At 38.4% G+C, this 24,755-nt stretch overlaps 2 protein-coding genes across 3 annotated transcripts in view; both read right to left on the bottom strand.

Annotated features, from left to right (window-relative positions):
* LOC145486576 (uncharacterized) overlaps positions 1 to 9,895 on the bottom strand; it is a 31,510-nt gene extending 21,615 nt beyond the window's left edge. Inside the window, exons 1-7 of the mRNA XM_081465266.1 lie at positions 9,670 to 9,895; positions 9,131 to 9,323; positions 7,209 to 8,400; positions 6,609 to 6,870; positions 4,341 to 4,558; positions 1,798 to 1,902; positions 1,293 to 1,442 (exon numbers count right to left, since the gene is read on the bottom strand). Coding sequence (XP_081321392.1) covers positions 1,293 to 1,442; positions 1,798 to 1,902; positions 4,341 to 4,558; positions 6,609 to 6,870; positions 7,209 to 8,400; positions 9,131 to 9,323; positions 9,670 to 9,738 — 2,189 coding nt within the window. The 5' untranslated portion in view covers positions 9,739 to 9,895. The remainder of the gene's footprint in view (positions 1 to 1,292; positions 1,443 to 1,797; positions 1,903 to 4,340; positions 4,559 to 6,608; positions 6,871 to 7,208; positions 8,401 to 9,130; positions 9,324 to 9,669) is intronic.
* Positions 9,896 to 13,387: 3,492 nt separating this feature from the next.
* Positions 13,388 to 24,706, bottom strand: LOC145486583 (metaxin-2-like). Of its 2 annotated transcripts, XM_081465274.1 has the most exons (10): positions 24,641 to 24,706; positions 24,438 to 24,533; positions 20,442 to 20,495; positions 18,653 to 18,696; positions 17,943 to 18,015; positions 17,082 to 17,158; positions 16,710 to 16,802; positions 15,511 to 15,672; positions 14,824 to 14,900; positions 13,388 to 14,010 (listed from the first exon to the last, which is right to left on the bottom strand). In XM_081465274.1, the coding sequence occupies exons 2-10, from the start codon at positions 24,481 to 24,483 to the stop codon at positions 13,863 to 13,865; spliced, it is 774 nt and encodes a 257-aa protein (XP_081321400.1). In that variant the 5' UTR covers positions 24,484 to 24,533; positions 24,641 to 24,706; the 3' UTR covers positions 13,388 to 13,862. The 2 variants fall into 2 exon arrangements, with proteins under 2 accessions (XP_081321400.1, XP_081321399.1); XM_081465273.1 differs by lacking the exon at positions 24,641 to 24,706 and having other exon boundaries at positions 24,438 to 24,612.
* Positions 24,707 to 24,755: the final 49 nt, after the last annotated feature.

The raw sequence follows: 24,755 nt of genomic DNA on the forward strand, positions 1-24,755 counted from the left end.
TTGAAGGTTACTCCAAGAAGACGACTCTTCTACAAATATAAATATTCAGGTAGGTATCGGGTAGCATTCTTCAGGTTCGCAAATTTCACTGAAATTCATTAACGGTCATTGACTTCAATTCTCAGCAAACAAACTTATTGTGTCAAAATGCACCCTTAAGCTCCCTCTTTGACCCTGTAAGATTTCATATATGGAAATAGTTTCTTTAAATAATGGTTTCGGTGAGATATCACCAGAAAATGTTTCAAAATAACGAAGGTCATGTACTCAGGAAAAAGTGCCACATTTAGTTCGCTATCTCAGCACTCATGACTTTATCGACCAAAAAATTTTATTTCACTAATTCGAAGAAGAAACAATGCTCTTTCAGACCAAACTAGTCGTTTTGGGAAAAGCCATGTACCAGAATGCCTTTTTAGCATTTGAAAATAGGCCAAATGAAGACCTCTTGTTAAGCTGTCTTTACTGTCTTGGGTCACTCATTTAGAAAATTCATCATATATTTTAGTGCTGATCAAATCGCGATCTACTTAGCTCCAAATATACAAGAAAGGAAGTACAAATACAACATGCAATCAGTTAACAAGCCTCTGAATATGCTGCTCATTTGCGATCAATTTTGGCTGATTTGGGGCATCGAAAGGAAAAATTGCGTATAAAAATAATTTTTGATTTATCAAACTTTAACAAAAGAATATTTTTGTAACTAGTGCCCATAGGACTTCATTCAGGGCAAGTTTGAAGAAATTCGATTTTTTTCGCTACTTCCAAGTCTAGTTGATATTTAGGCAAAGCTGCTCTTAATCAAGGTACATGTTAATGGTTTAAGAACAAGGGGTTTAAGAGGAGAAAGACAGCAATCAGCAGTTGTTTTCTTATTAATATACTTCCTGCATTACTTATAGAATCCATCAGGAGAATTTGAGTACATATCAACATAATTGCTGTTTGGCAGTCACTTCCTACGGAACTGTGAGATGTTCTTCTGTTGATATTGTTAAAACAAACAATTTTGATCTTTAACTCACATACAACTAAGGGTTTAAAGGTAATATTCTTAGTAGTGTGACATGTTGATCACCAACTGATGCTCATTGAGGTTTTTGAGCTTCTCTTTTTTTCAAAGGTCTCAACATTCTGCAAACCTGGAGATTTCTGTATTAGTTCTAGATTAGGATAGCGGCTTCTGTAATAGTTTCTTCCTTTACAAAACTAGGGCTTGTGAAAAAACATAAATAGTGTTGTAGGTTGTTCCCATAGCAACTAGGAGTATTGTTGTGTGTGATGCTCACTTGTCTTCTCCAAGATCTCTGTCTGCCAAGCTATCCAGTGCTATGGCAAGATCCAACATGGCAGAGCCATGTTGAAATTCATCCTCTTGAACAATAAACAGTTCTGTTAACTGCTTGATGACTGAAACTTGCTCTACTGCAGTGTCATAACTGAAAATAGAAGAAAACATAAAGAATTTTGTTAAAAATGAAGTTGCCACAGATGGGCAGTTCACCACAAAATATTCTTTTGCTCCCATTCAGGAGAACAGCACTCCTCGTTTATGTACATGCAAGCCCAGGGCAGTAGCTCATAACAAGCGCACTGAGGCACTTGCCTCACTTCTTTTTGTTGTTGTTTTGTTTATAGTCGTGATCATAAACACCCTAAATACCTAGGAAGAGAATTTAACCATGAACATGCCTACATTTTTTCTGGCTACAGCCCTCAATCCCTTCCCATTCAGTGCAAAATTGTGTGCATCAGTTTTTCTACAAATGGAGAGTTTATAATGAAGCCACAAACCTCTTTGCCTTGTAGCAAGCAAGCTCCTCTTGAAGAACCAAACACAACTGGTTACCCACAACATCTTTAGCATCTTCTAGCTCTGCAAAGGCACTGCATAGAGTTCTAAATCAGACAAGAAAAAATACAGAGACATATTTATTACAGTTAGTTGCCCACTATAAACTGTAGGGATGATTACGTAAGTCACTAACAATAACTCCCCAGCCAAAATGTTCTTTACAACACATATTCAAACCTAATACAGACACAAAAGGACCAGAACTGAGTGTTCAGATTATGGACGTGTCCGTAATATATAGGTTAAGTCTGCATACAAGCCAAGTGGCCCATCATGCTAGAGCTTAACCTGGTTTCTGTAGCATGAAGCAACTAGGAGTATTTCTACTCTTCTCTGAATGGGATGCTATTCCATCGCAGGGTTACCCCCAGCATTAAGTTCGACAGGATCCATTTATACACCTGGGTGGAGAGAGGCACTGTGAGAGTAAAGTATCTTGCCAAAGAACACAACACAATGTCCCTGGCCAGAGCTCGAACCCAAATCACTCAATCCGATGAGAAGCGCACTAACAGTGAGGCCACAGCGCCTCCCACCTGTAATATATAGAGGTAGAGATAACATGTACATGAATATTATTATAAGTTTCTCACATCATGTGGGAGATGCAGTGGCCTCATGGTTAGTGCACTCGACTCCAGAGCGAGCGGTCCGGGTTCAAGCCCTGGCTGGGGACATTGTGTTGTGTTTTTGGGCAAGACACTTTATTCTCACTGTGCCTCTCTCCACTCAGGTGTATAAATGGGTACCAGCGAATTTAATGCTGGGGGTAACCCTGTGATGGACTAGCATCCCATCCAAGGGGGAGTAGAAATACTCCTAGTCGCTTCATGCTACAGAAACCGGGATAAGCTACGGCCTGATGGGCCACTTAGCTTGTATGCAGACTTTACCTACCTTTCTCGGATCATGTGTACTTAAGGCATCTGTTGGCCGAGTGTTGACCAAAACTAATGGTCAACATGTGGACCGAGCGTCGGTCGACATATCGACCGAGCATTAGCTGATATGTCAACCAACACTCAGCCGACCAACATTGGTTCCCTCTTGACCAATACACATGTCAGACGATACTTGGTTGACACTCAGCCGATACTTTGCCAACACTCCGCCGTCACATGGCCAATACTTTACCAGCACTCAGCTGACACTATGGTCATTAATTTTGGTTGGCTCTTGCTTCTGAGTTCTATGAGGAGCCCATGGCTCTTCTCTACTCAGATATTAAATAATTTTCTCTAGCCCTTTGAAAGGGACTTTTGGTGGCTGTCCTCTGTTCTTGACCTTTCATGCCGGCAACATCCATCTATATGAAAGACCGTCTTTTTCAACTTATGTGATTTTTTTAACATTGAAATCTCTGTAATACAGACTTCTCAGCACTATGGACAGCTCAGTGTTCTAGAGAAACTGGATCATGTGTACTTAAGCCATCTGTTGGTCAAGTATCGGTCGATGCTATTGGACGTCATGTTGACCAAGTGTCCGTCGATACATCAGCCGATATGTTGACCGAGAGTCAGCCAAGTGTCAGTCTACATGTTACATGTGGCCACTACATGTTGCATGTGGCCACTATCGGTCAACACTTGGTTGGTATGTCAGACGCTCTTCTCTACTCAAATATTAAATAATTTTAGCTACTCCAACTTAAGATGCTGTCTATTTACTGTCTAAAACAACGATAAATAGACAAGTAGGTGTTTACATGTAGCAGTCATTGCTGTTATTGATTTTTGATTGATTTTTTAATTATTAATAATCACATATTTGTTTGTTACATTTCTTCATTTATTCCTTCCTACTTGGTGTTTGTTCAGACCTCAAGTTGCAGTAGATATGTATTCAAAATGACGGTTGTTTGAGCTGTATTCCCACTCTGTCAACATAGGAGTATAGGTGATAGAAACTCTCTTTTGCGTCCCCTGTGGGTAAAGGGAAGGGGCTAGGAGACAGCTGCCATTTCAGTAAGAGAACGGTTAACTAATAACAATACACAATCATATACCACCAACAGTCTATCCAATACACCACCAACAGTCAAGTGATATGCAGTCGACTGTTTATTGCAACATGACGGTCAAGGTGTCAGCAGATTGTCGTCTGACATACCAACCAAGTGTTGACTGATAGTGGCCACATGTAACATGTAGACTGACACTTGGCTGACTCTCACTCAACATATCAGCTGATGTATCGACCGACACCTGGTCAACATGACGTCCAAAAGCATCGACCGATACTTGACCAACAGATGGCTTAAGTACACATGATCCAGTTTCTCTAGAACACTGAGCTGTCCATAGTACTGAGAAGTCTGCATTACAGAGATTTCAATGTTAAGATCATATTTGACTATACATGTATCATAAAACTGTTCCAGCTGAAAAGGAATTGGAAAAGTTAACCAAAAAACAACAAAAACAAAAATCAGTTACTGGTTGTACAAGACAAAACAAATAAAACAATCACAATTACAAACCTGGATCTTTCAGGCATTTTCTCTTCACTCTTGAGGTTCTTTATCAGTTCATGTTTGACTGAAGTCCATTGTTTGATCTGTTGACTTAGAATGTCAGCATCACAGGAAGTTATCAGCGTGATCAGGACCTGAGTGGTAGCTGTCTTCAGTGCATCACTCAGTTGTCTGGCCCGTCTCTGACAGTCGATCAGCAATGTATACTTTGTTAACAGTTTCACCTACATAAATTAAGGGTGGTGAATCACAAGTCACATATTTTTAATCCTTTACAGAATTCAGGATTGATGTGAAATGTCAAAAAAACATAACAGAAGATGTAGAAGCTTTAAACAACATTCATGTGACTAAGTGATGTAAAATTAAAGCTTGCAAAATTAATTAAGGTAACCAGAAAACCAAACAAATATAATGAAATTAAGGTTACTTCCCACCTTCAAGGGCACAAAAAATTGTTTTTTTCTTTTATTGGACAAAATTTAAGTCAGTCATTTTATCTAAAGTTTACAAAAGAAAAATATTAAAAATCTCAAAAAGCGGCCGAGTTATTTAGAAAAAATGTATTTTCAAATAAAGTTAATAAACCAAGGGAGGTGTCATAATCACTTAATGGAAGAAACCACCAGGGGACATTTTTGTGGCAAACGCTCTTCTTGGAGCTTGTATTTCTTGTTATTTGGTATTGTTTATATCGTGCAGTTGTTCTTTTGCCTTTGGCTACTTTGCCCGTTTTAGTGTGTTTCCTAATCTTCAATGCGACAGCGAGATGGAAAACATGTTGCAATGCGATGCTTTTCCTGGGAAATCCTGATCCATCGTCACTGACACTAGGAGGTCCTGTTGTTCCGTTGGTTGGCGGTTTCATACAGCAAGATAATCTCCTGGCGTGGCACGAGTTGTTTACGAACCTTTACCAGCTAAAATCTAGCATTTGATTTCGGGAGGAATACATACACTTTGAGCAAATTTATAGGGTATGCAGATTTGATGGATTTTCGTGAAATTTCACCAGAACATTCCAGGGATAATGACAAACGAAAGTTTGTCAGGAAATTTGGATATTTAACATATTTTTCCTGTGGCATCCATTTACACAACACGTCTTGCATATTTTTAGCTACTCCAACTTTACATGCTGATATCTAGACAACCAATCAGAATATCCAGAAAGCCCAACACCCTTTTGTTGATTGACGCCTTGTGAATAAGACCGATAAATTCAATAGAAGAACACTTGGTCATTTCCCGCCTTACCGGCTCCTGACACTTCCTAAGAGAAAAACTAGCCCAAATTGTATTTTTGTCGTAAACTACATTTATTATAATAAGCTTTCTTCTGATATATAATTTGTTGGGGTTTTATTGAAACTGGCCCACGTACAAATTTTTTCCCAAAGGACACCCGCCAAGATGGGAAGTAGCCTTAAGTCAGTCAATGAATCAAATGGTAATTAGGTTAATAAACACAAATAAGGCGACATAAGCAATTCACAATGTAGTCTATATTACAGAAACAATAAAATTATAAAAGAACTATAAAAAAAAGGCGTTTGCAAAAGGAGGAGGGCAGAAAACCGTTCAAAGTCAAACTTCTACATGCAGAATTTATCAAATATCATCCAAATGGAGTTGATGTGAACATAAATATCTCCAAAACCTGGAGACTGAGGTAATTTGTTTAACTGAAAGTTGTACTTTAAGTGGTACAAGTTGATCGCAATTTTCCTTGGGAATATTAGTCACCTTTAAGATTGGTTTTCACTGGTGCATAATCAAAAGTATAGGCCAAGCATATGCTGACACAGTAAGATGTTGATAATAATAATAATAATAATAATAATAATAATAATAATAATAATAATAATAATAATAATAATAATAATAATAATAATAAAAGCTTTATTTAAAACTGAAAGACCGATCAGCGAAGTCCGGGAGGAAGACGCTGGTATAAACCGATGATCAGTATCTATAAATTACATGGTAAAAAACAATAATCAATCAAACAATACTAAAAAAAAAATAATCTAAACACTACATTTATGATCAGTCTGGTCTAAATCACTAAAAAATTTTAAAAGTTTAGTTTTAAAAATTAGGACCATTTGATCGGAAAATTTTCTAACAAAAGGCATTGCTTAGCAGCACTCTACTGCATCTTCTTATGTTGCTTGTGTGTATGCTTATGCTTATTATTTAGGGAAATCCAGCCTTGAAGCAGTGATCCTATGAAAAAGTTCCTTGAAATGCTTTTCAACACTAATGAATTACCTCTTCGATTCTTGCAACAATGCCTTGCTCAGTCTCTGCAGCAAAGCTCCAGATTTTCAGCTCTTCACAAGCAAGAGCCAGCAGAGGCCCTCCCTCTGAAAAACAGCCTCTCTGATAAGCCACACAGCCTAAGTTGTAAACACTACTGCCCAACCATCGTAGCTCATTTGCAGACAACGGAATGTCTGAATCATCAAGAGCATTGTGAATGAGGGTGCTTGCTTGTTGTGCCACTACAATGCAGTCTCTTAATATGCGACTTCTGTGAAGAAAACAACAACAACTGCTGAATGTACAATTATTTAGTTGATAATACATTTTTATCCAGTTAAACATACTTATTATGACTGGATTTTCCAGTCAGGCTTGTGGATCCAGTGTGTGACTTGGCCAACGGGTAAGTGACATTTCTTGGGGTCACATTTTTTGAGAAAACTCAAAATACACAGTACTGTAAGAGATTTTGGGAAGCTAGTGAGAATGATTTTCTGGCTAGTTCATCATAGTTAGAGCTTCCCAAAGGGGAAGCCAGAAAACATGTATTCTTACCAACCTGCTTTCACTTTACATTATCTCACGAAACAAGCATATCTTACTAACCTTGAATCCTTGCTGCACTCTTCTGTAACCTTCTCACTTTTCATCTGATCTTGATATGAAGAAATCACAAAATTCAGCACAGTCAGTTGCCGCACTGTTGTCTTCTGCAACTGCTGCCTGAACTGTACAACCATGTCATCAGTGGCGTTGGCTTTGTACAGCGCTGTCTTGATTTGTTCACACTGGAGTGAGAGAACTGTGGCATACAACTTGAGCAAATGCACAGCATCTTGGAACATTCTCCATGAGAGTTCTGTTTGGCTGTTGTAAGCATTTTGTAAAGTAATTCTGAAATACTCCATAGAGTCTGAGAGTAGTTTCAGCACAGAAGACGATAATGTCTTGCACTTCAGTAGCTGAGAAACTAGTCTGTTACTCTCTAACAACATCTGCTGACAAGAATCTTCAGTTTGTGGCATTGCATCTGTACCGCAGTTCAAGAAAATGGTAGCCTTGTTCACTACACAAACACAACAGCAAACTTGGGAAGGTATCTGATGAAGTTTTGATTGGCCATTTTTGGAATGGTTGGCTTTCCTTGCAATGTCCAGTAGCTTATCAAAAACATTCAAGGCCTGGGTTGATCTTTCTGCTTTGCAGCAAATCCTACCATAATGAAAACCCAATTCAACTAAAACCAGCATCGAATCTCTTCCATTTGTAACAAGCTGTTCAGTCTTGACCATAAGAATCTCAAAAACAGATTCAAAAAAACTGGCTAACATTATAAAATTGACATTCTTTTGTCCACAATCAATCTGATATTTTGTTCCACATTTAAGAGTTCTATCCACTAAGGATTCCAGAGAAGAATTTGTAATCGCTTCAGCTTGAAAAAGCAATGACAGCTTTCTCCAGTCTAAAATGGCACACAAGTGAGCTGCTTTTTGCACTGGAGTTACCTTCACTTCTTCTAGCTTGCCTGCTCCTTGAAGCAGGGCATCAGACGTACGCTTGGCAAGTGAAGACAGCTCCTTGTCCATTTTGTTACTGTCATAGTTTTTCCATGATTTCAGGAGTTGAATGAATTTGAACAGGTGATTAGCATGGCACAATGCCTTGTCAAACTGTGTCTTGGCTATAAGCTGCACAACAATCAGATAAAGTGTTTTACCAAGCTGGTCCAGGGATGGTATGAACTTGAGGTAAGTTCCATTCTGAACAGATAATGTGTCATTGAGCAAGGTGCCCACTATATCAAAAACACAAAGAAATGATAGTTACCAACTCTTTCAAGTCTTACAGTTTAAAATTTCAATTCTCCTTACCAGTTAGCACACATCTTTTCAAAGATAGCTCTGAGAATTTAGCATTATGTCATCGGACAAAATCCTAAACAATAAGCTTAGAGTTCTCTTGATCCTTTCCAGCTGTTTGCTCGACAGCACAGATGTAAGTTAAAACTAAATGACTGTTTTTTTTAATACACAAAAGACTGGTTAGGAGGCATGATTACTTTAAGTTAAGTGCACTAAACTCTGGATCAAGAACTGATCGTGGTCACAACATAAAGTTCTCAGGCTAGAAACTTCACTCTAACAGTGAACCTCTCTACCCACAGTAATAAAGGTTGCAACGCAACAGGCAGCAAGTCAACGGCACGACATAAGGACAAGTTGTAGGAACATGTCATAGAAGTGTACATGTGCAGCGACAACACTACTTTAACTCATTTTCTTGCTGCCATCATGCACACAAAAAAACAACAGATTGAAAATTTTCGTCACAAAAATTCTCCATGTTTCATGAAGCATATTGTCACAGTGACTTGTCACCACATCATGTCACAGGGACTTGTTGCCTATGGTACCTAGGGGGGAGTAGAAATGTTCCAAGTAAATTCATGCTTCTGAAACTGTAGATAAGTGCAAGCCTGATTAGCCATTGGCCTCAAATGCGCACTCAACCTTTACCGTACTCACCTAAATTCAAGGAGTTAGTGAGTTCATTAAGACTATTTCCTTTTGCCTTCACCTTTTTCAAGGTCTCAATAGCACATCTTAGGAACTTGGTGACAAATACAGTGTATTTTGAAACAGTTTCCTCTGTCACCTTGTAGCCCACCTTACAGCCATTTTTGCTCTTCAACGGAGATCGCAAAGGAGCAAGATAATTCTAAAACCATACAAGCAAGACACAAATTGTAAGTTTTTCGCTCAACCTCATTCTTATAAAAATAACTGACATCAAGATTTCACCGTTTCCACAACAAGGCAACTGGGAGTCTTTAATATTTCATTCACCAGCTTTTTACGTTGTTTAGCTTACAATAATCTAAGTTCAAACTTAATTACGCTTAAACTTGTATCATTGGTTCTGTAATTCGTTTGTAATTCGAATTCAACGCGCTTTAAGAAAGCAGACACATCCTCTATAAAATGAAAGCAGTATATCCCAAATTATGCTTTAACTATATATAAGCTCAAACCGCCCAAAAATTAGAACCTGAACTTGCACAAACCTTAGTATCCTCGAAAAGGCCGTCTGTTTCACCGTTCAGAAGCGACTTGAGGATTCTTTCCCCCTCCATGCTTCTTATACGTTGCTTCCATTACCGTTTACTCCATTATTGTTAACCGTTTTCATTACAATCCTGGCATTTATCGTGGAACAGTTCTTGGACTTGTGTGAGTGAATCACAAAGATAAGCTAACGAGTCAAAAATGGCGCCTTCTCCTCGAAACAACAACGCTGGCACCCAGCTCAAACCGCGTGCCTTTGCTAGTGCCAGGCTCTGTCCTGTATTTTTGGTAACTCCCTTTCTTTTCTGTGACAAGTTACGATGCTTTTTTCAACAAAAAAAATAATAACTTGAAGAGGGAAAAGGTTTTCGTCCAATTGTTACAACAGAAAAGTCGCAAAATCACAGGTTTCGCGTGTGCTTGTGCTCCAACGTGAGCCTGTTCGCAGGCTAGTACTACAGAGGTTACTTTTCTAGTACGGCCATTAGCTTGACCACGCACACAGTAAAGCATATCCTTCCTTTTATCCTGGGCGAGTCGATGCATCAAGAATTGAATCACATTCCATCGCGGGGTTCATATAAACCCTCAGGTCCTTATATAGATTGATATGAATCCCTTCTTCGTTAGCTTTTTCCGTTACACTGAACTACATATGAGACAATAAGGACTAGTCAATATCTCGATGCCAAGTCCGCTTGCTCGTAGGGCTAAACCCCCGTCATATTCAACTATGTCTGGATGCTGCTTGCGGTGGCTGAGTCCGGGAGAGGGCAGGAGAGGATTCCAGTGATGTGGTGTAAATTGTAGACCTTGGTATCTGTTATGGTGTTCAGCGCAAAAAAAATATTTTTAACCGTCAAAGTAAGAAGTAAAACACACCGTCACGCCGAGAAATTCTAGACAGAGCAGACGAGAAGTTGTTTTCGGAGTAGTATCTTTCAGGAGTAAAATAAGGCTTTAGTCACATCCTGTAAGGGTGCAGCGTGAGTTTTCGGATTCGTATCCGTGGCCCTGTCGCATGGGACCTCCCCCGAGGAGTTGAGTTACACGCTAATTAGGAAATTTCAAGAATCGACACACAATCAAGTTTAACCAGTGACAAACCCTTCATCTTTAACCTTATTGTAATAGGTAAATGTATTGTTATTTAGGATTATAATAAACTGCCTGATCCCAGCAGAAGCTGTCTTAATTTTTGGTCAAAGTAAAATCTAACGTGGGTTTATGCGTTCTATGTCGCGCGCTATTCTAACGGAAGAAGTTCTGATAATTTTTTTAAAAAAGTCAACTTTAAGGGCCCATTAACCGATCTTTTCAAGCCGTTGCTAAGGAAAATTTATTCTCATATAACCTCATCATTTTTAGTTAGTTCAGAGTTATTTCATGTGTTTTAACTTTTTCATGATCAGCAACACTAGTGATGACGTCATCAGGCCACGCCCATGGTCATGTGACTAATATTAAAAAAACGCAAAGGCTCCCAGGCAAATTACTTTATCGGGATTTTTTTTCATTGATTTAATATTTTAATTTAACTCCTCATAACGCTATGCATAGATTTTGTTTCATTTCTAAAAGGTCAAATTTTGAGAGAATCTCAAAATATTAAAAATTTCGTAATTTTCTGAAAAAAACGTGATTTCGATAAAGGAATGCATAGCTATGTTTCCAACATTGGCTTTAATCGAAATCCGTCAAAAAAGGCTGGATTAAATGAAAAACCGCGTTTCCTTTAGCATTTAAAGAAACCGGAGGTGCGCCCGATATATATTGGAAGTTACCCTATCAGCGCGTGCGCAATTTACACCACCAGTGCACTTCAGTAAGATCAAACAAAGCCACACGGAGTTAGTTTTTTTCTTTCTATTGCTCTTGTTTTTGTCTTTCTCTTATTTTGTCTTTGCTCGTACTTTTTTTACTTTGCATTTTGTGAAAACAAAGAAAAATATCTAAAATGTAAGTGAATTTGCAAGTTGAGTTGTTTCTATTTTCCGCGCTCAGGCTGACGTAAGTAACCGGAAGTGAAATTTCACCTCCTTGGCAACGCGCGCGAGCGCGCGCATGAATCGGTTAATGGGCTCTTAAGGTTACAGTATACCTTCAGGGGTGTCTCGCGCGCAGGCGATGTAGCGCGTGCAGTTTAAGCTGTAGATACCTAAACCCCTATATCAAATTAAAGCTTATGGAGCTGGCTATCAAACTATACCAAGAATTTTGAAAGAAAATGAATTGTCGAAATTTTCACGACCACTAAATGCGAGCGCCCGAATCACCTTTCGAAAGCTACAAGTCAAAGCGAATTTCGTTTTACGCCAATTTAATTTTTTCCTCGGTTTCAGGGCCCAAAGCGCTTAAAAAACGTGTCTGCGTTTTGGCATATTCAATTGCAGTAAAAAGTTACAGAACATTTTCGAAATAGAATTTAAAAAATGTGGAGTGATCGTACAAAAATCGCTCTCGAAGAAAAAGTATTTCGAAATTAACAATTCCCAGACACGCTTTTGTAGTTTATATGTTAAACTAGCCACTGTCCAAATTTAAGAGCAATTGAACAAATTCCCTTTGAGTTATAACTCTTTAAAGTGTCTGCTTCAAGTGAAAAAATTTATTCGAGAAAACAGCGCTAAGAAAAATTTTCTGCTTCGCAAACAAACTCCGCCCACAAACGCCTTCAACTGGGTTCTCAGGTAACTAAAGCCAATCAGTGCAGGGAAAGTTTACTACCGTTAACCTCCTGGTGAAATTTACGCGCGAATCTCTAAAAAACTCTTGTGTTTCGCAATGCGCTCAAGGAACCGAAAGCAGAGAGAGGATTTTTCTGTAGCTCGGTTTTTCTTGAAGCTGGTCTGGCAAAATGGGGAAGACTAAAAAGGATACGAACGCTAGAGTGGCTGAGCGAAGGAAACAAACAAAAGAAAGCGCGGAGAGCAACTGTGTGTGGGCAACTGTGCATGAATAATATTTCAAATGGTCTCAATGAGTCCGACGATTCATCGATATCGGACTCATCAGAAGAGTCTCTGTCAGCATCCCTGTTATTGCTGTCAAGTTCCGAAATTTTTACAGAACCTTTCTTTTCTCTTACCACAAATATTTGCCCTCCTTATACGATAACTATAGCTTCATCCGCGTGGCGAACTTTCGCTTCTTCACTCATTGATGTATTTTCATTCGTTCTTCGCTGTTTTCGCTTTTTCGAACTGGTCCATGGTTTAAACGTGGCCTATGTTTACTTATAACTTAATAGAGACACGCCTAATACCAAAAATGCTGGGTAGTCAGAACAACAATGCTGATCAACTGAGTAGTCAATTCGTGACATCCATACAGGTAATTCCCGCGAAAATCGTCTCGGTTGATTGCATACGCGCCATAGGGCTGTCAATCAAGAGGTAAACTTTTACTTCCGGTGAAAACGTAAAACCGCCATTTCTCCGCCAATATTTAGCCTTTTTCAAAAATTTTTTTCAGAAGTTAGAGATTATTCTTCGACCACTATTTTGACCCAAAAATCCAAATTTGAAGAAAATTGCCGACCCGAAGGTATACTGTAACCTTAAGCGGTAACTTGAAAGCCTCGTTTATCGCTCAAGGGCGTAGCTAGGGGGTGTCCTGGGGTGCCCGTGACCCCCCTTTTGTAAGCCTACAACAGGTGGCGAGAACGACATGACAATCTGGTGAGTACGCTCACTTTGATACAGTGTGACACCCCCCCCCCCTGGGAAAATCCTGGTTACGCCCCTGTCGCTAATCCAGTATTTATATTATACTTTACTCCAAGGATTCCTTTCTCTCTCATAAAAGTTGAAGACATGATTGACATCGCAGTTATACACACAAATTCAAGCCTGATTTTTTTTCAGGCTTTAACTGTGTATAACTGCGATGATCAATCATGTCTTCATCTCTTTCTCCGCAGTTCAAATATATGATATTTCATACATTTACTCTTTCACAAAGTGTTAAAACTGAAGGGAAAGCAATATCAACAGAAATCGTAACTGAAAAATTGCTTTATTAGGGACCAGTTAGCTGACCATTCCAATGAACTTCGAGTCCGGGTGAATCGTATTCCAGGCGACACGACGCGTTTCCCTCGGTCTGTACAACTAGGCTTTGTCATCTCATTCCTTTCTCGTCCTTCATCCCAGTAGGAAAAATGCTAGTTAAACATCAGAGCTTCCTGAAGTTACTGAAAGAAGTCGTTCAAGATCCTCATGACAAAGTGTTCAAGGTTTCTGTGATTTCTAACGACAGAGCTGAGAGAATCGTCAGGGAGATATCTGGTCAGGACTGCATGGAGATGACCAAATACTAACGCATCTAACTCTGTTGGCCTGAGAAAAAAGAAATAATGAAAATAATTGGTACAAGCATAGTTAGTAAAACTATGGTTCAAGACAAGACAACCCGCTACCCTAATGCCTCTGAATTTTCACAAGGTCTTTTGCTTCTATTTGCTGATCTTTTCACGAAAGGTATCTAATCTAAATGAATGACCTTTCTCCGCATCATATTAGGGTTCAGCTCGACGGGGAGAAGATAGCGTCAAGGATCAATTCCATGCGCATACTCAAAACACTTACTCAATCCCCGAAAACGCTTTCATAACCGTTTCCCTTGTCTAGAAGTCGAGAGGCGAGCCACCTTACAAAGTTCTGATTCGAAGTCCGAAAATATCTGTCTTCTCGAAGAAGTAATCACGCCTAACTACTAAACACATGGCTTAATCGAGTTCCTTCTTTGGTCTTCACTTGTGAACACTGTTTTACTGCGTCTAACCAATCGAAATCGAGCCTGCAACGGATCTGTCCAAAGTCGATCGTTACGGCAAGCTTGCGCAGTAAAGAAAGCTCGAGGTCCATGTCATTTTCGTCCTCAGTGCTACTCGTTTTAAAATGTCCACGTGACCAAATGGGAGGCTCTGGGAACAAGAACGGTCTCTGTATAGTACAGGGTAGGGAGAATTCAGAGACCACTAGACACCTTACATGATTTATTGACATAATACTTTAATTAATTGGCTGCCTGGCTTCTCCCGTATAGATGGATATTCTAAGCTTATTTCTTTGTCTTTTGCAAGAAAAGAAAGAAAGGCGGCGTTGACGTTGTTATTGTGAAGTGACCCCTGAATTCCCAGGCTGCCTTACCTATCATTTACGAAGAACCTGTTATTTCCAAGTTTTTCAGAAAAAGCCTGGCAGGTCTGCTTAAACTCTTCAAGAACCTGTAGAAAGAACCAACATGTAAATCGAAAGAATAGGTCCGGAATGCGTGCATGCGTCGGCTGCAAGTTCAATGCAGTAATACTCAATTTAGGATGCGAACATTTACAATGCGTGTACCTCTGATGAGATTATTTTGCTCCCTAGTAACCGAAAAAAGAAAAACCTTTTGGATGCGTAAGACCAGGCAGAGAAGAATTAAACAGAGTGATTGCAGTGTTTCAACAATTATCAGAGCTAGTCTTTTTCGAGTCATGCATCAGCCATAAATAATGAAGAAATAATGATTACAGGTATGGTAAAAGAAAAATTTTCGTTTTCCATAATTCTGCACATAAGGGTGTTTGTATGGCCATACAAAGCTTGGCCAAGTTTCAAAAGCCTATTCACGTTCCTCATAAAAAGAATCACATTTTACCTTGCAAAATGGATACATCGTAAACAATCAAAAAACTCATCAACTTAACAGTGTCAACAACACAATAAACAAGGTGATCAGTACCTAAGAGACATTGTATTTTTGAGTTTTAGATTGAATGCCAGTTTTTAATTAAACCTCAATTTGTAGAACATCATAACCCATATCCATTCTTTGACTGCAGGTCACTGTACCTCTCTCTCTGTCTTACGATGCCAGCCATGAGCCTTCAGATACTGACATACTTGCCACTGTTTCCTGTAGCTGAGAACAAGGTTAATAGGAACAGGAAACTGGTTGCCATACTGCTGCCTTGTTCGTGCCGCCCAGTCTTTCTTCCACCATAACATGTAAAGCTAAAAAAGTGCAAGAAATCAAACATTTGACAGAATGTAACATTACAAGAAAAGAATCAGGTTCACAGCAAACTAAACCTCTAAACGTATTAATAACCATTTTGGTTATAGCCAGTTTGAAAATCTTTAAGATGATGGGAAACTAGGCTTGATTTACCAGCCTATACTCCAGAAATGTCTCAGGCATGTTTAACTTTCAAGAACATTTGGTGAGAATGGGATATCAGACAAATACACCTGTAAAAATAATTGACTAACCATCATTAATGGAAAAATTCCCATGTTTAAGCATTATGACACTCATAATCAGATGCAATCTGAACTTTAATTTACTTCTCCTGTGTTTACAATATACATATATGTTACTGAACCAGCGAAAGGTTTGTATTGTGGAAATATTGGTCAATATGAACCGCACAAGGTAAAGGTTAAGTCTGCATACAAGCTAAATGGCCCATCAGGCCTAAGCTTATCCCGATTTCTGTAGCATGAAGCAGCTAGGAGTCTTTCTACTCCCCCTGGATGGTATGCTTGTCCATTGCAGTGTTATCCCTCAGCATTAAATTCACCATACCCATTTGTATACCTGGGTGGATAGAGCCACTATGTAAGCAAAGGGTCTGGCACAATGGACCACACAAGCTAGTTCTAGAAAGCATAGTTTATTATAATGCCTCCTTTAAGACTTTGCTGATAAATTAACTCATCCCCATGTTCTGTTCTTGGTTAACATGTGTGCCATAGTTAAGAATCTGCTTTGCTTTTCAGGCCACTTTTGTGATAGTTAACATGAAATTGTTCACCAAACATGAAGAAAAAAAAGTTCTTTCCCACTGGTGATTACAGGTAACAACAAGCTATTTCTCTTGTGTGTAATGTTTTCAAAAAGCAGTTCCCCAGACCCTTCTCATGAATGGTCCATCTTAGTAATTAGAATTGCAAAACTTGGACCACTCAGGGATCCAGTTTCCCATAAAATATAAATTTATATTGTTACCACATTATATCACACAGGTCCTATGTTTCAGATTGATTACCTCAGCTGGCAGGAGAGAGTTTTCAATCAATGATATGTATGCCTTCATTTCAGCTTTGTCTTGCATTTCCATGTCTGCACTTGTGGAGAATCCCTGTCAAAACACACCCATGATTCTTGTCAACATTCCATGCAGCAAATGAACATAAATTGAACATGATAAGGAGTTAAAGCAATGATGACAGAGACACCGGGGACCATGCCTAGTAAAAACAACAAGTTTTGCAATAATATCAATAATACTCAGTGTGTCTAGCAATTTAAGAGCTAGCTCCAGGTTAATATGTTAAGATGCCATTCAGTTCCAAAACCTTTGATGGACTCACATACCATCCAGGGTGGAGAAAAAAATACCTAGATTTTACTTACTTACCTTGGCCTCAATATAAGATGTTATTCCCTGAAAATTACCAGTAAGCTCCCTGTCTGCTCTCAGGAAAGGAACATTACCTTAAAACAGAAATTATAACATTTAGCTCATAAAGCCACACTATTTACTTACAGTGCCATCATAATCCAATGATACTTGCTTGTGACATGGGCAAAGTGAGCTGCACCACAAGCAACCCTTACACATTTTTTTGCACTTCAAACTTCCCAAGTGCATCACCTACGATGATGAATGCCAAAGGTGAATCAATATTATTGTTAAATACAATACTTTCTTTTGAACGTACAGTAAAATATAATAAAGCTTGTAAAATAGGCTACGTTACAAACACAGGAAAGTTTGTGTTTGGGTGAAATCAAAATCTAAGCCCCAGTATAATTCTAGTCCAAGTCAAATGTGTGAGCCACATAATTTGATAAAGTGGAACCTGTTTAACATGGACACCAAAAGAGCTGCAAGATGACTGTCTGTGTGTGGTTTCCGTTGGACCTTAGGCTGGTGTCTATTACAGAGGTGTCCATTAAGACGGGTTCAACTGCAACACCATTGAAAGTGTTACTCATGAAAATTAGTTTTAAAAGAGGAATAACCATTTTTGAATTTGCTCCATTGAGGCCAACTGAACCAGAGAGCTTTTTAAGTTTACCAAAGTTCTATGTGACTAGGATGGATTCAAGTATTTAAAGGTCCTATGTTTGAAACGACATGAAGCTGGGATGTACCTCTGACTAGTGCATTTGACTTAGAAAACAAACTTCCTCATTCACATGACTTACCTGTATGCTGTTTTACATTCCTTTTTTAAATTAATTTGTTTTATTTTTAACTTTTTCATCTGTTTACCTGTTGGAGACATAAATTCTGCATTCCGTCTGGACTTTACGCCATAAGCTAATCCACAGAATCTTAGGTAAGCCTGTCAATGATATCAATTGGCATAGCAGATTAAAAATAGCAGTTATCTTATTTTAAGTACCAAAATTGAAATGTCTCCAAACCTCCCAGGATGTGGTACATGTACTAGATGGCTATGGCTTTCCATATGAAAAATTGTAATTTATTTACAATTTTTGTTATAATTTTATGATTTCTCTGTAAACTATAAAAAAAATAGTGAAGCCTTGGAGCCAACTGGGTGATGGCTGCCAGAGCTTATCGCAGTTTCTGTAGCATGAAGCGGCTAGGAGTATTTTTACTCCCCCTGGACGGGATGCTAGTCCATCGCAGGTCACTCCCCTGCAATTTGTTAGGTTTCCCCAACAATCCGTAGGTACCCATTCATTCTCCTGGGTGGAGAGAGGCAATGTGAGAGTTAAGTGTCTTGCCCAAGAACACAACACAGTGTCCCCACCCAGGGCTCAAACCTGGACCGCCCGATCTGGGGATGAGCGCACTAACAATGAGGCCATTGCGCTTCCTCCTCCTCCTCCTCCTCCTCCTCCTCCTCTGTATACTATAGCTCTGCTCTAAAGCATTGAGCACTTTTTTTGGTAGCAAGACTTTAATTTCTTATTTATAATTTTGTTGTAATTATAAATAACAACAGACTTTACCTCTGTACTTTTACAACTGGCAGCATCTGTTAAAAGAATGGTATCTGTAGGAGGCAAGAAGAGGGGAGTTCTGTTATGTTCATTTATTTATTTATTTATTTAATATTTATTTATTTATTTATTTATTTATTTAATTGTTAACAAGTTAATCCTTCATTTAAAGGGCAGTACATCCTCAGAGACCCAGGGGCTGCTAGTCGGGACAATGCGATATTTTTGGGTTAGCAATAAAAGTTTACTTCAAGAGTGGAACTTTCGCCCGAAAATATTGCTCGCCCAAAAATATAGCATCATCCTGACTAGCAGCCCCTGGGTCTCTGAGGATGATGGAGGTACAGTGGCCTTATGGTTACTACACTAGACTCCAGATTAAGTAGTCTAGCCTTGAGTACAAGCTGGGTCCCTGTGTTGTGTTCTTGGGTAAGGCACTTTTACTTTCACAGTGCCTCACTCCATCCAGGTGAAAAATTGGAAAAATATACCATCAAACTTTATAGTTTAGTTCCTTTCTCCCAGGTTGAGGATAGGGTGAGCAATGAATTGCCTCCACTTGTCCCTGTTCTTGGCCACAGCTGCAGCTATGGCCCATGATGTTAGTTCAATCTCGGTGCATTCTCTTCCCACCATTCCCCTCAGTGTTTTACCTGGCCTGTCTCATTTCCTTTCCCACTTAGTTCCCGTGTGGGTGGCAGCTTGGCGCCAATTGTATTACTGAGAGGAAACCCTGCTATAGCCTAGCATCACATCCACAGGGAGTAAAAATACTCTTTGTCACCTTGCAGAAGCAAGGTTGCTTTGGCACAAAACAGACCGGGGGGGGGGCGGTACTCCCTTATCCTTATATGAGCTATATAGGTATGTGCGGCCCCAAAGGGTACGGTTTTTCAGCCGTTTTGGTCATAAATAGGGTATCGATTTTAGCTGATTTTGGCCATTTTGGTCATAAATAGGGTATGGTTTTTGCACTCTAGCCTTGATATGGGTATGTTTTTAAGAAGAAGCCACTTTTTCATCATTATCAAAAAGAAAATTAACAAAAGCCCACCACAAATTATGTTTATGGTAATTCAACATTGGTCTGAAATAGGGAACTTATTATAACACAGGTCTGAAACGGAGTTTTGATTTAATGGTCAGGTCATAAATAGGGTATCAAATATTTGGTCAGGTCATAAATGGGGTAGGGAATATCGCAGATTTTGGTCATAAATAGGGTAAGGGTTTTGGAAAGTGGGCCACACACCCCCACCCAACTTTTCTGGGAGTACCCCCTCCCCCCCCTCCGGGGAATTCAGACAACCACTTAAAGATTACACTACCATTGTTTACATCTAAGTGTAAACATAACATGAAAAAAAAATAGACCTAATATACATCATTCCTCATCATGCATGATTCTTCATCAATCATTTGAAGTTTGGCACACCAGTTACGGTGAATGTTTGTGCCCCAAGTCCAGCACAGTTGGTATCATTGAATGTTATTTTGTGAAAATGTTTTCACTAAATAAGGACGAAACTTCAAACTATGAAATCCAAGTTTGAAATCCAAGTTTGAAGTAGCTACTGTCAGTAGTTTTTTTGAGAACATTATTGACAACTCGACAAAAACATACCAATTGTGTTGGACTTTGAGCATGGAAGTTTGTGTTATGTACAGTCTGTCACACTTCAAATGATTAATGATGAATCATGCAACATTTGACACCTATTTAGATCATGTTTTTCCAATGTGTGTTCACACTTAGATGCAAATAATGACTGCAACATTATTGTAAAATAAAATATACCTTTGCAGGGTTCATACAGCTCCACATTCTCAGGCCACACCCCTTGTTCAGTGTCTATATTGCATTATATGTACAAACAAAACAGCATTTTATAAGCACAAGGTTTTTCACAACATCTCTTAAAACCTCTTCCTTTAAATTACCTCAACTTACACTCGACAGACAATGTTTAATTTACTGCTATCGGTCATTTTAGCACACCTCTCAAGAAACAGAAGCAAAGCTCACATCAACAGGTTCAAAAGGTCAGTGAGTTGTGGTTAGCAGATTCAGATCCATTTTGTTTGTCACCCTTTTCAAGGTTTGTTGAATGCCGTTGTAATCAGGATACAGGGAAGCAAAAACATGCCAATTATTTGTTAGTTGCATTCTAAATGCCAGTCAGACAGTGGCATGCTATTCAAAGGCACAGTGAAAACAATGAAAAGGTTGCTCCTCATCAAAATAAAAATATAAGTTCAGACTGTTTCCACCACAACATGGCAACTATAGAGACAAGCAATATCGATATAGATCAAGAACTAAACAAAAGCAAAATTTTTATCAATATCACTTGTTTCCACATTGGAATTTGTAACATATCACTTTATTTACATTAACCATACTTGAGAGTGTTAATCAAAAATAGCACAAAAATATTGGGTCAAAGCCTGCCCCTGACACAGGCACCATAACAGTGTGAAGCTTGGCATAAAGGTTTTGGAAAGTTACTGATGTCTAAATTTTATATACACTTAAACTCCTGATAACTTGAAGAGTTTATGAGTTACTGTGAGATGGGTAAAAATGACCTGAAATAATTAAATATTATAATGTTGTATGTTTCAATCAGGTTTAATTTTACAAAAGAATAATTAAAACAAGAAAGTCTCTCAGTTGAACAGCCTTGTTGTCTACAATTCTAGTTTGGTTTGCACAAAGCCTATAGATGTCATATTATTCACAACTGAGTCCCCCTGACTCAAACATGGCTATTTCAAACTCCACACTATTTCAAACTTAAACCAATTTCCCTGAAATTTACCCTTTTTTTCAGTCATTTAATGCTAGCTATTTGTCACTCTATCATGTCCACTTCCTCACTATTTTGAACTACAGTAATTTTGTTCACTTTAATCAACCTAGTTTATTTCAAAGTTAAAAAGTGGAGTTTAGATAAACACCAGACTATATCAGAATACAGCTGGAACTTATTATGATCGCACTTCATCTTGTACTGCAATCAAATTTGTCCACAGTTGTTCTTTTCTCGCCCTTCTTAGGCCCATTAAAAAACACAGGCATCCCTTGAGAAATAAAACTGTAACTGCATCATCTGCATTTACCAGCAAAGACCTGGTAACTTCAAATGCAACTACCACTATTTCAAACCATTTATCATTTCCCTTGAGAGTTTGAAATAGCAGGGTTCAACTGTAAGATGTTTTTGTCACTAAAAATCAGTTAGTAAAATTAGTTATTGAGCCACTTTGTCATCCAATCAGAAGTAAAAGCAAACCCATTGCGACTTGCTCTGACATGTTTTCCCATACTTCTTGGCTACATGTATTAGCTTTGAGTTTTGATTGGTTCAATGTATTCTCTGTGTCCTTTGAGGTTGGCCTGAGTGTTCACCTTGATTTTAGTTCACAGCACTCAATAAGCCTTATGTTTGATTACATCACATGCTCAAAATTCACCACCAAGCCTCATTTGCAATAATTTTTTCTCAAGCTTTTTGAACCTGTGTTGTTTTCATGAGGGTATTCCATTAATCTTTGCTGCTTTGGGAATTTGTCCGCAATAAAATTTGTAATTTACACTTTACATTTTCAAAGCAAGGCTTAGTGGTGAAATTTGCTCGTCTGATGTCATCATGTATAAGGGTTATTGAAAACCACTCTAGATCAAGACATGATATTACTACTTCTCTCAAAAGCAGCCATCAATGATTATATAATTTAAAATATATTATTTTACTTTGAAATTCATATTCTGTGTACATTGCACATTAAGGTGCAGTTTTATATATGAATTATGTCCCCTTGCTGAAGACAACAGCTTGAGTACTGAATGTTCCAGTCACTCTCTGACAAGCTTTAAATCATTTTTAACTCCATGCACACGATACATGTACTGTAATTATGTAATAACTACATTAAAAAACTACTGGATCGATCAGGGCAAATGTCAAACAGTGGATATTCCTGCAAAGGAGAGTAGTCAAAGCATGCAGGACAAACTACACTTACTAATATAACTTATGAAGCTCATACAATACAGCTTAGTGTTGATCATCTTTAAATTCTCAATTTATCCAAAATAGGTATTTAACACTTTAATTAAACATATAAAAAATTACTGAGTAATGGTACGATACATATGTCCAAAATATATTCAACTTTTATGCTATTATGGCTAAAATTAAACCAAAATGATGGTGGACTTTCATCCTCTTTTCATTCCAATCCATTATTCCAATATAATGAGATGAATATTGAGTTCAAGTGCAAAGATAAATTAGTCACATGATATCAAAATATACTGACAATACTTGATCTTGCTTTGAGTGTAGTAATTTTTGTTAGCACTAATAAAAAGAATCTTGTGCGGAAATTACACAAGCTGCCCATAAGTTGTTTTTCTTTCACAGTATTCAGAGGACAGCTGACAAACAGTGCTGGGACTGAGGAATGTTCATTCACCAGTTTTCTGGTTAAGTCTCTCAATGATCAATAGTCAACTGAAATATGTAGTTATGTGTAGCTAACTATTAGCAAACAAAGTTAGCCCTCCCCAAGTGACTTATCCTCAAATGCAACTCCTGATTGATCTAAAATAGAAGTGAAACCTCCCATAACCAATCACCTTTGAAGGACAATGTTAACTCACAATTTAAGGCAAACCAAACCCTGATCATAATTACATTTAAATGTTGGAAACCCACGCTTCTAACTTACTTCATAAAATATAACACACAATATAACAGCAAAAATTCTTGGTGTTTGCCAACAGAGAGGCTTGACTGCATCAAATGTTATTATTACTGGATGTATTAATATTAGTATATAATAGTGCTTTTGAATATACTGTCTGATGCATATAAATCTCTTTCCAGGACAGCCAGTGGAAAAACATGTTTACATGTATGGACAGCCAATGGATCAAGCTAGAAAGTTACATAACTAACCACTCTAGCAGAGATAACCCGAAGGGAAGAATTTTTATAAGGGGTGGTGAATGGTCGTTCAAAAACCATGGGTCTCGTAAAATTCTCATCGAATTTCACAGGTCTCACAGTCTCATTTTTTAGCTTTTATATGCGTCTCACAGTCTCCGTTTTTCCACAAAGCTGTGTCTGAGTCTCAATTTTCTGAAAGACTTATTATTTGAAAGTCTCAGAGTCTAGATTCATTTGTTTGTTTTATAACTAGCCTCTGTACATCTCTTTGAATAGAATCTGAATGTCTCACTTTGATGTCTCGGTCTTGTAATTTGAAAAGTCAAAATGTCTCCGGCTCGCAAAGAAGAACGCTCGTCTCGGACAGAGTTCCAAAGATTGAATGCAAGTCGTTTGGCCTCAAGTCCATTAATTAGCCCCTTGCCGGTTAGCCTCCAACAAGAAATCGATTAACCCCCATTCACGCTATAAGAACGAGAAAAAGACGGTGTTTTCGACTTCAGGTAGCTTCTGGGTGAGAACTAAACGATCAGGGGCTGATTGACTTGGTGGCAAAAAGACCGGATACCGAATTTCAACGGGTACAGGCGTGCGCATATCAGTCGAATATAGAACAAAAGGAAGTGCTTCAGAGCTAATAATATCTGTAATCAGCTTTTTATAACTCTGAATCTGCATAATCTTTCTTATATTTACAGAGAACATTTTATAGTATTGCAGTGTCACGAGGCAAGTTTTTTCATTTAATAAACCCGCAAATGAAGCGACGAAAGCATATATGTCTTAAGGTTTCGGATATGATAACAACAACAAAGATATTATGTCCAGAAACTTACTCATTGCAGCGATAACTGCCTCAATCATCGGTCCTCCGGCCGCCATCTTGAAAAGCGCGTAAGGAGCTGGGAACTAGTTGTATTTCCGTCGTTTTCCTTGGTTTCATAAAGAAATTTCTTGGTTTCAATTCAAGTTAATGTAGAATAACCACGAACTACAGATAAAATAAGTTTCTTTCCAACTTTGTTAAGTCCTAACTTACTGTGCAAGGAAAAGGAATGCTTGAGGTTGACAGGATGTTGTCCTCGAAATCGGCCAACTGTGAATGAGCGAAGTCTGGACTTGAATACTTAAATTTCAAACTTTTGGTTCAAAGT

This window comes from Orbicella franksi, chromosome 5 (genome assembly GCF_964199315.1).
Source record: "Orbicella franksi chromosome 5, jaOrbFran1.1, whole genome shotgun sequence".
Lineage (NCBI taxonomy): Eukaryota > Metazoa > Cnidaria > Anthozoa > Scleractinia > Merulinidae > Orbicella > Orbicella franksi.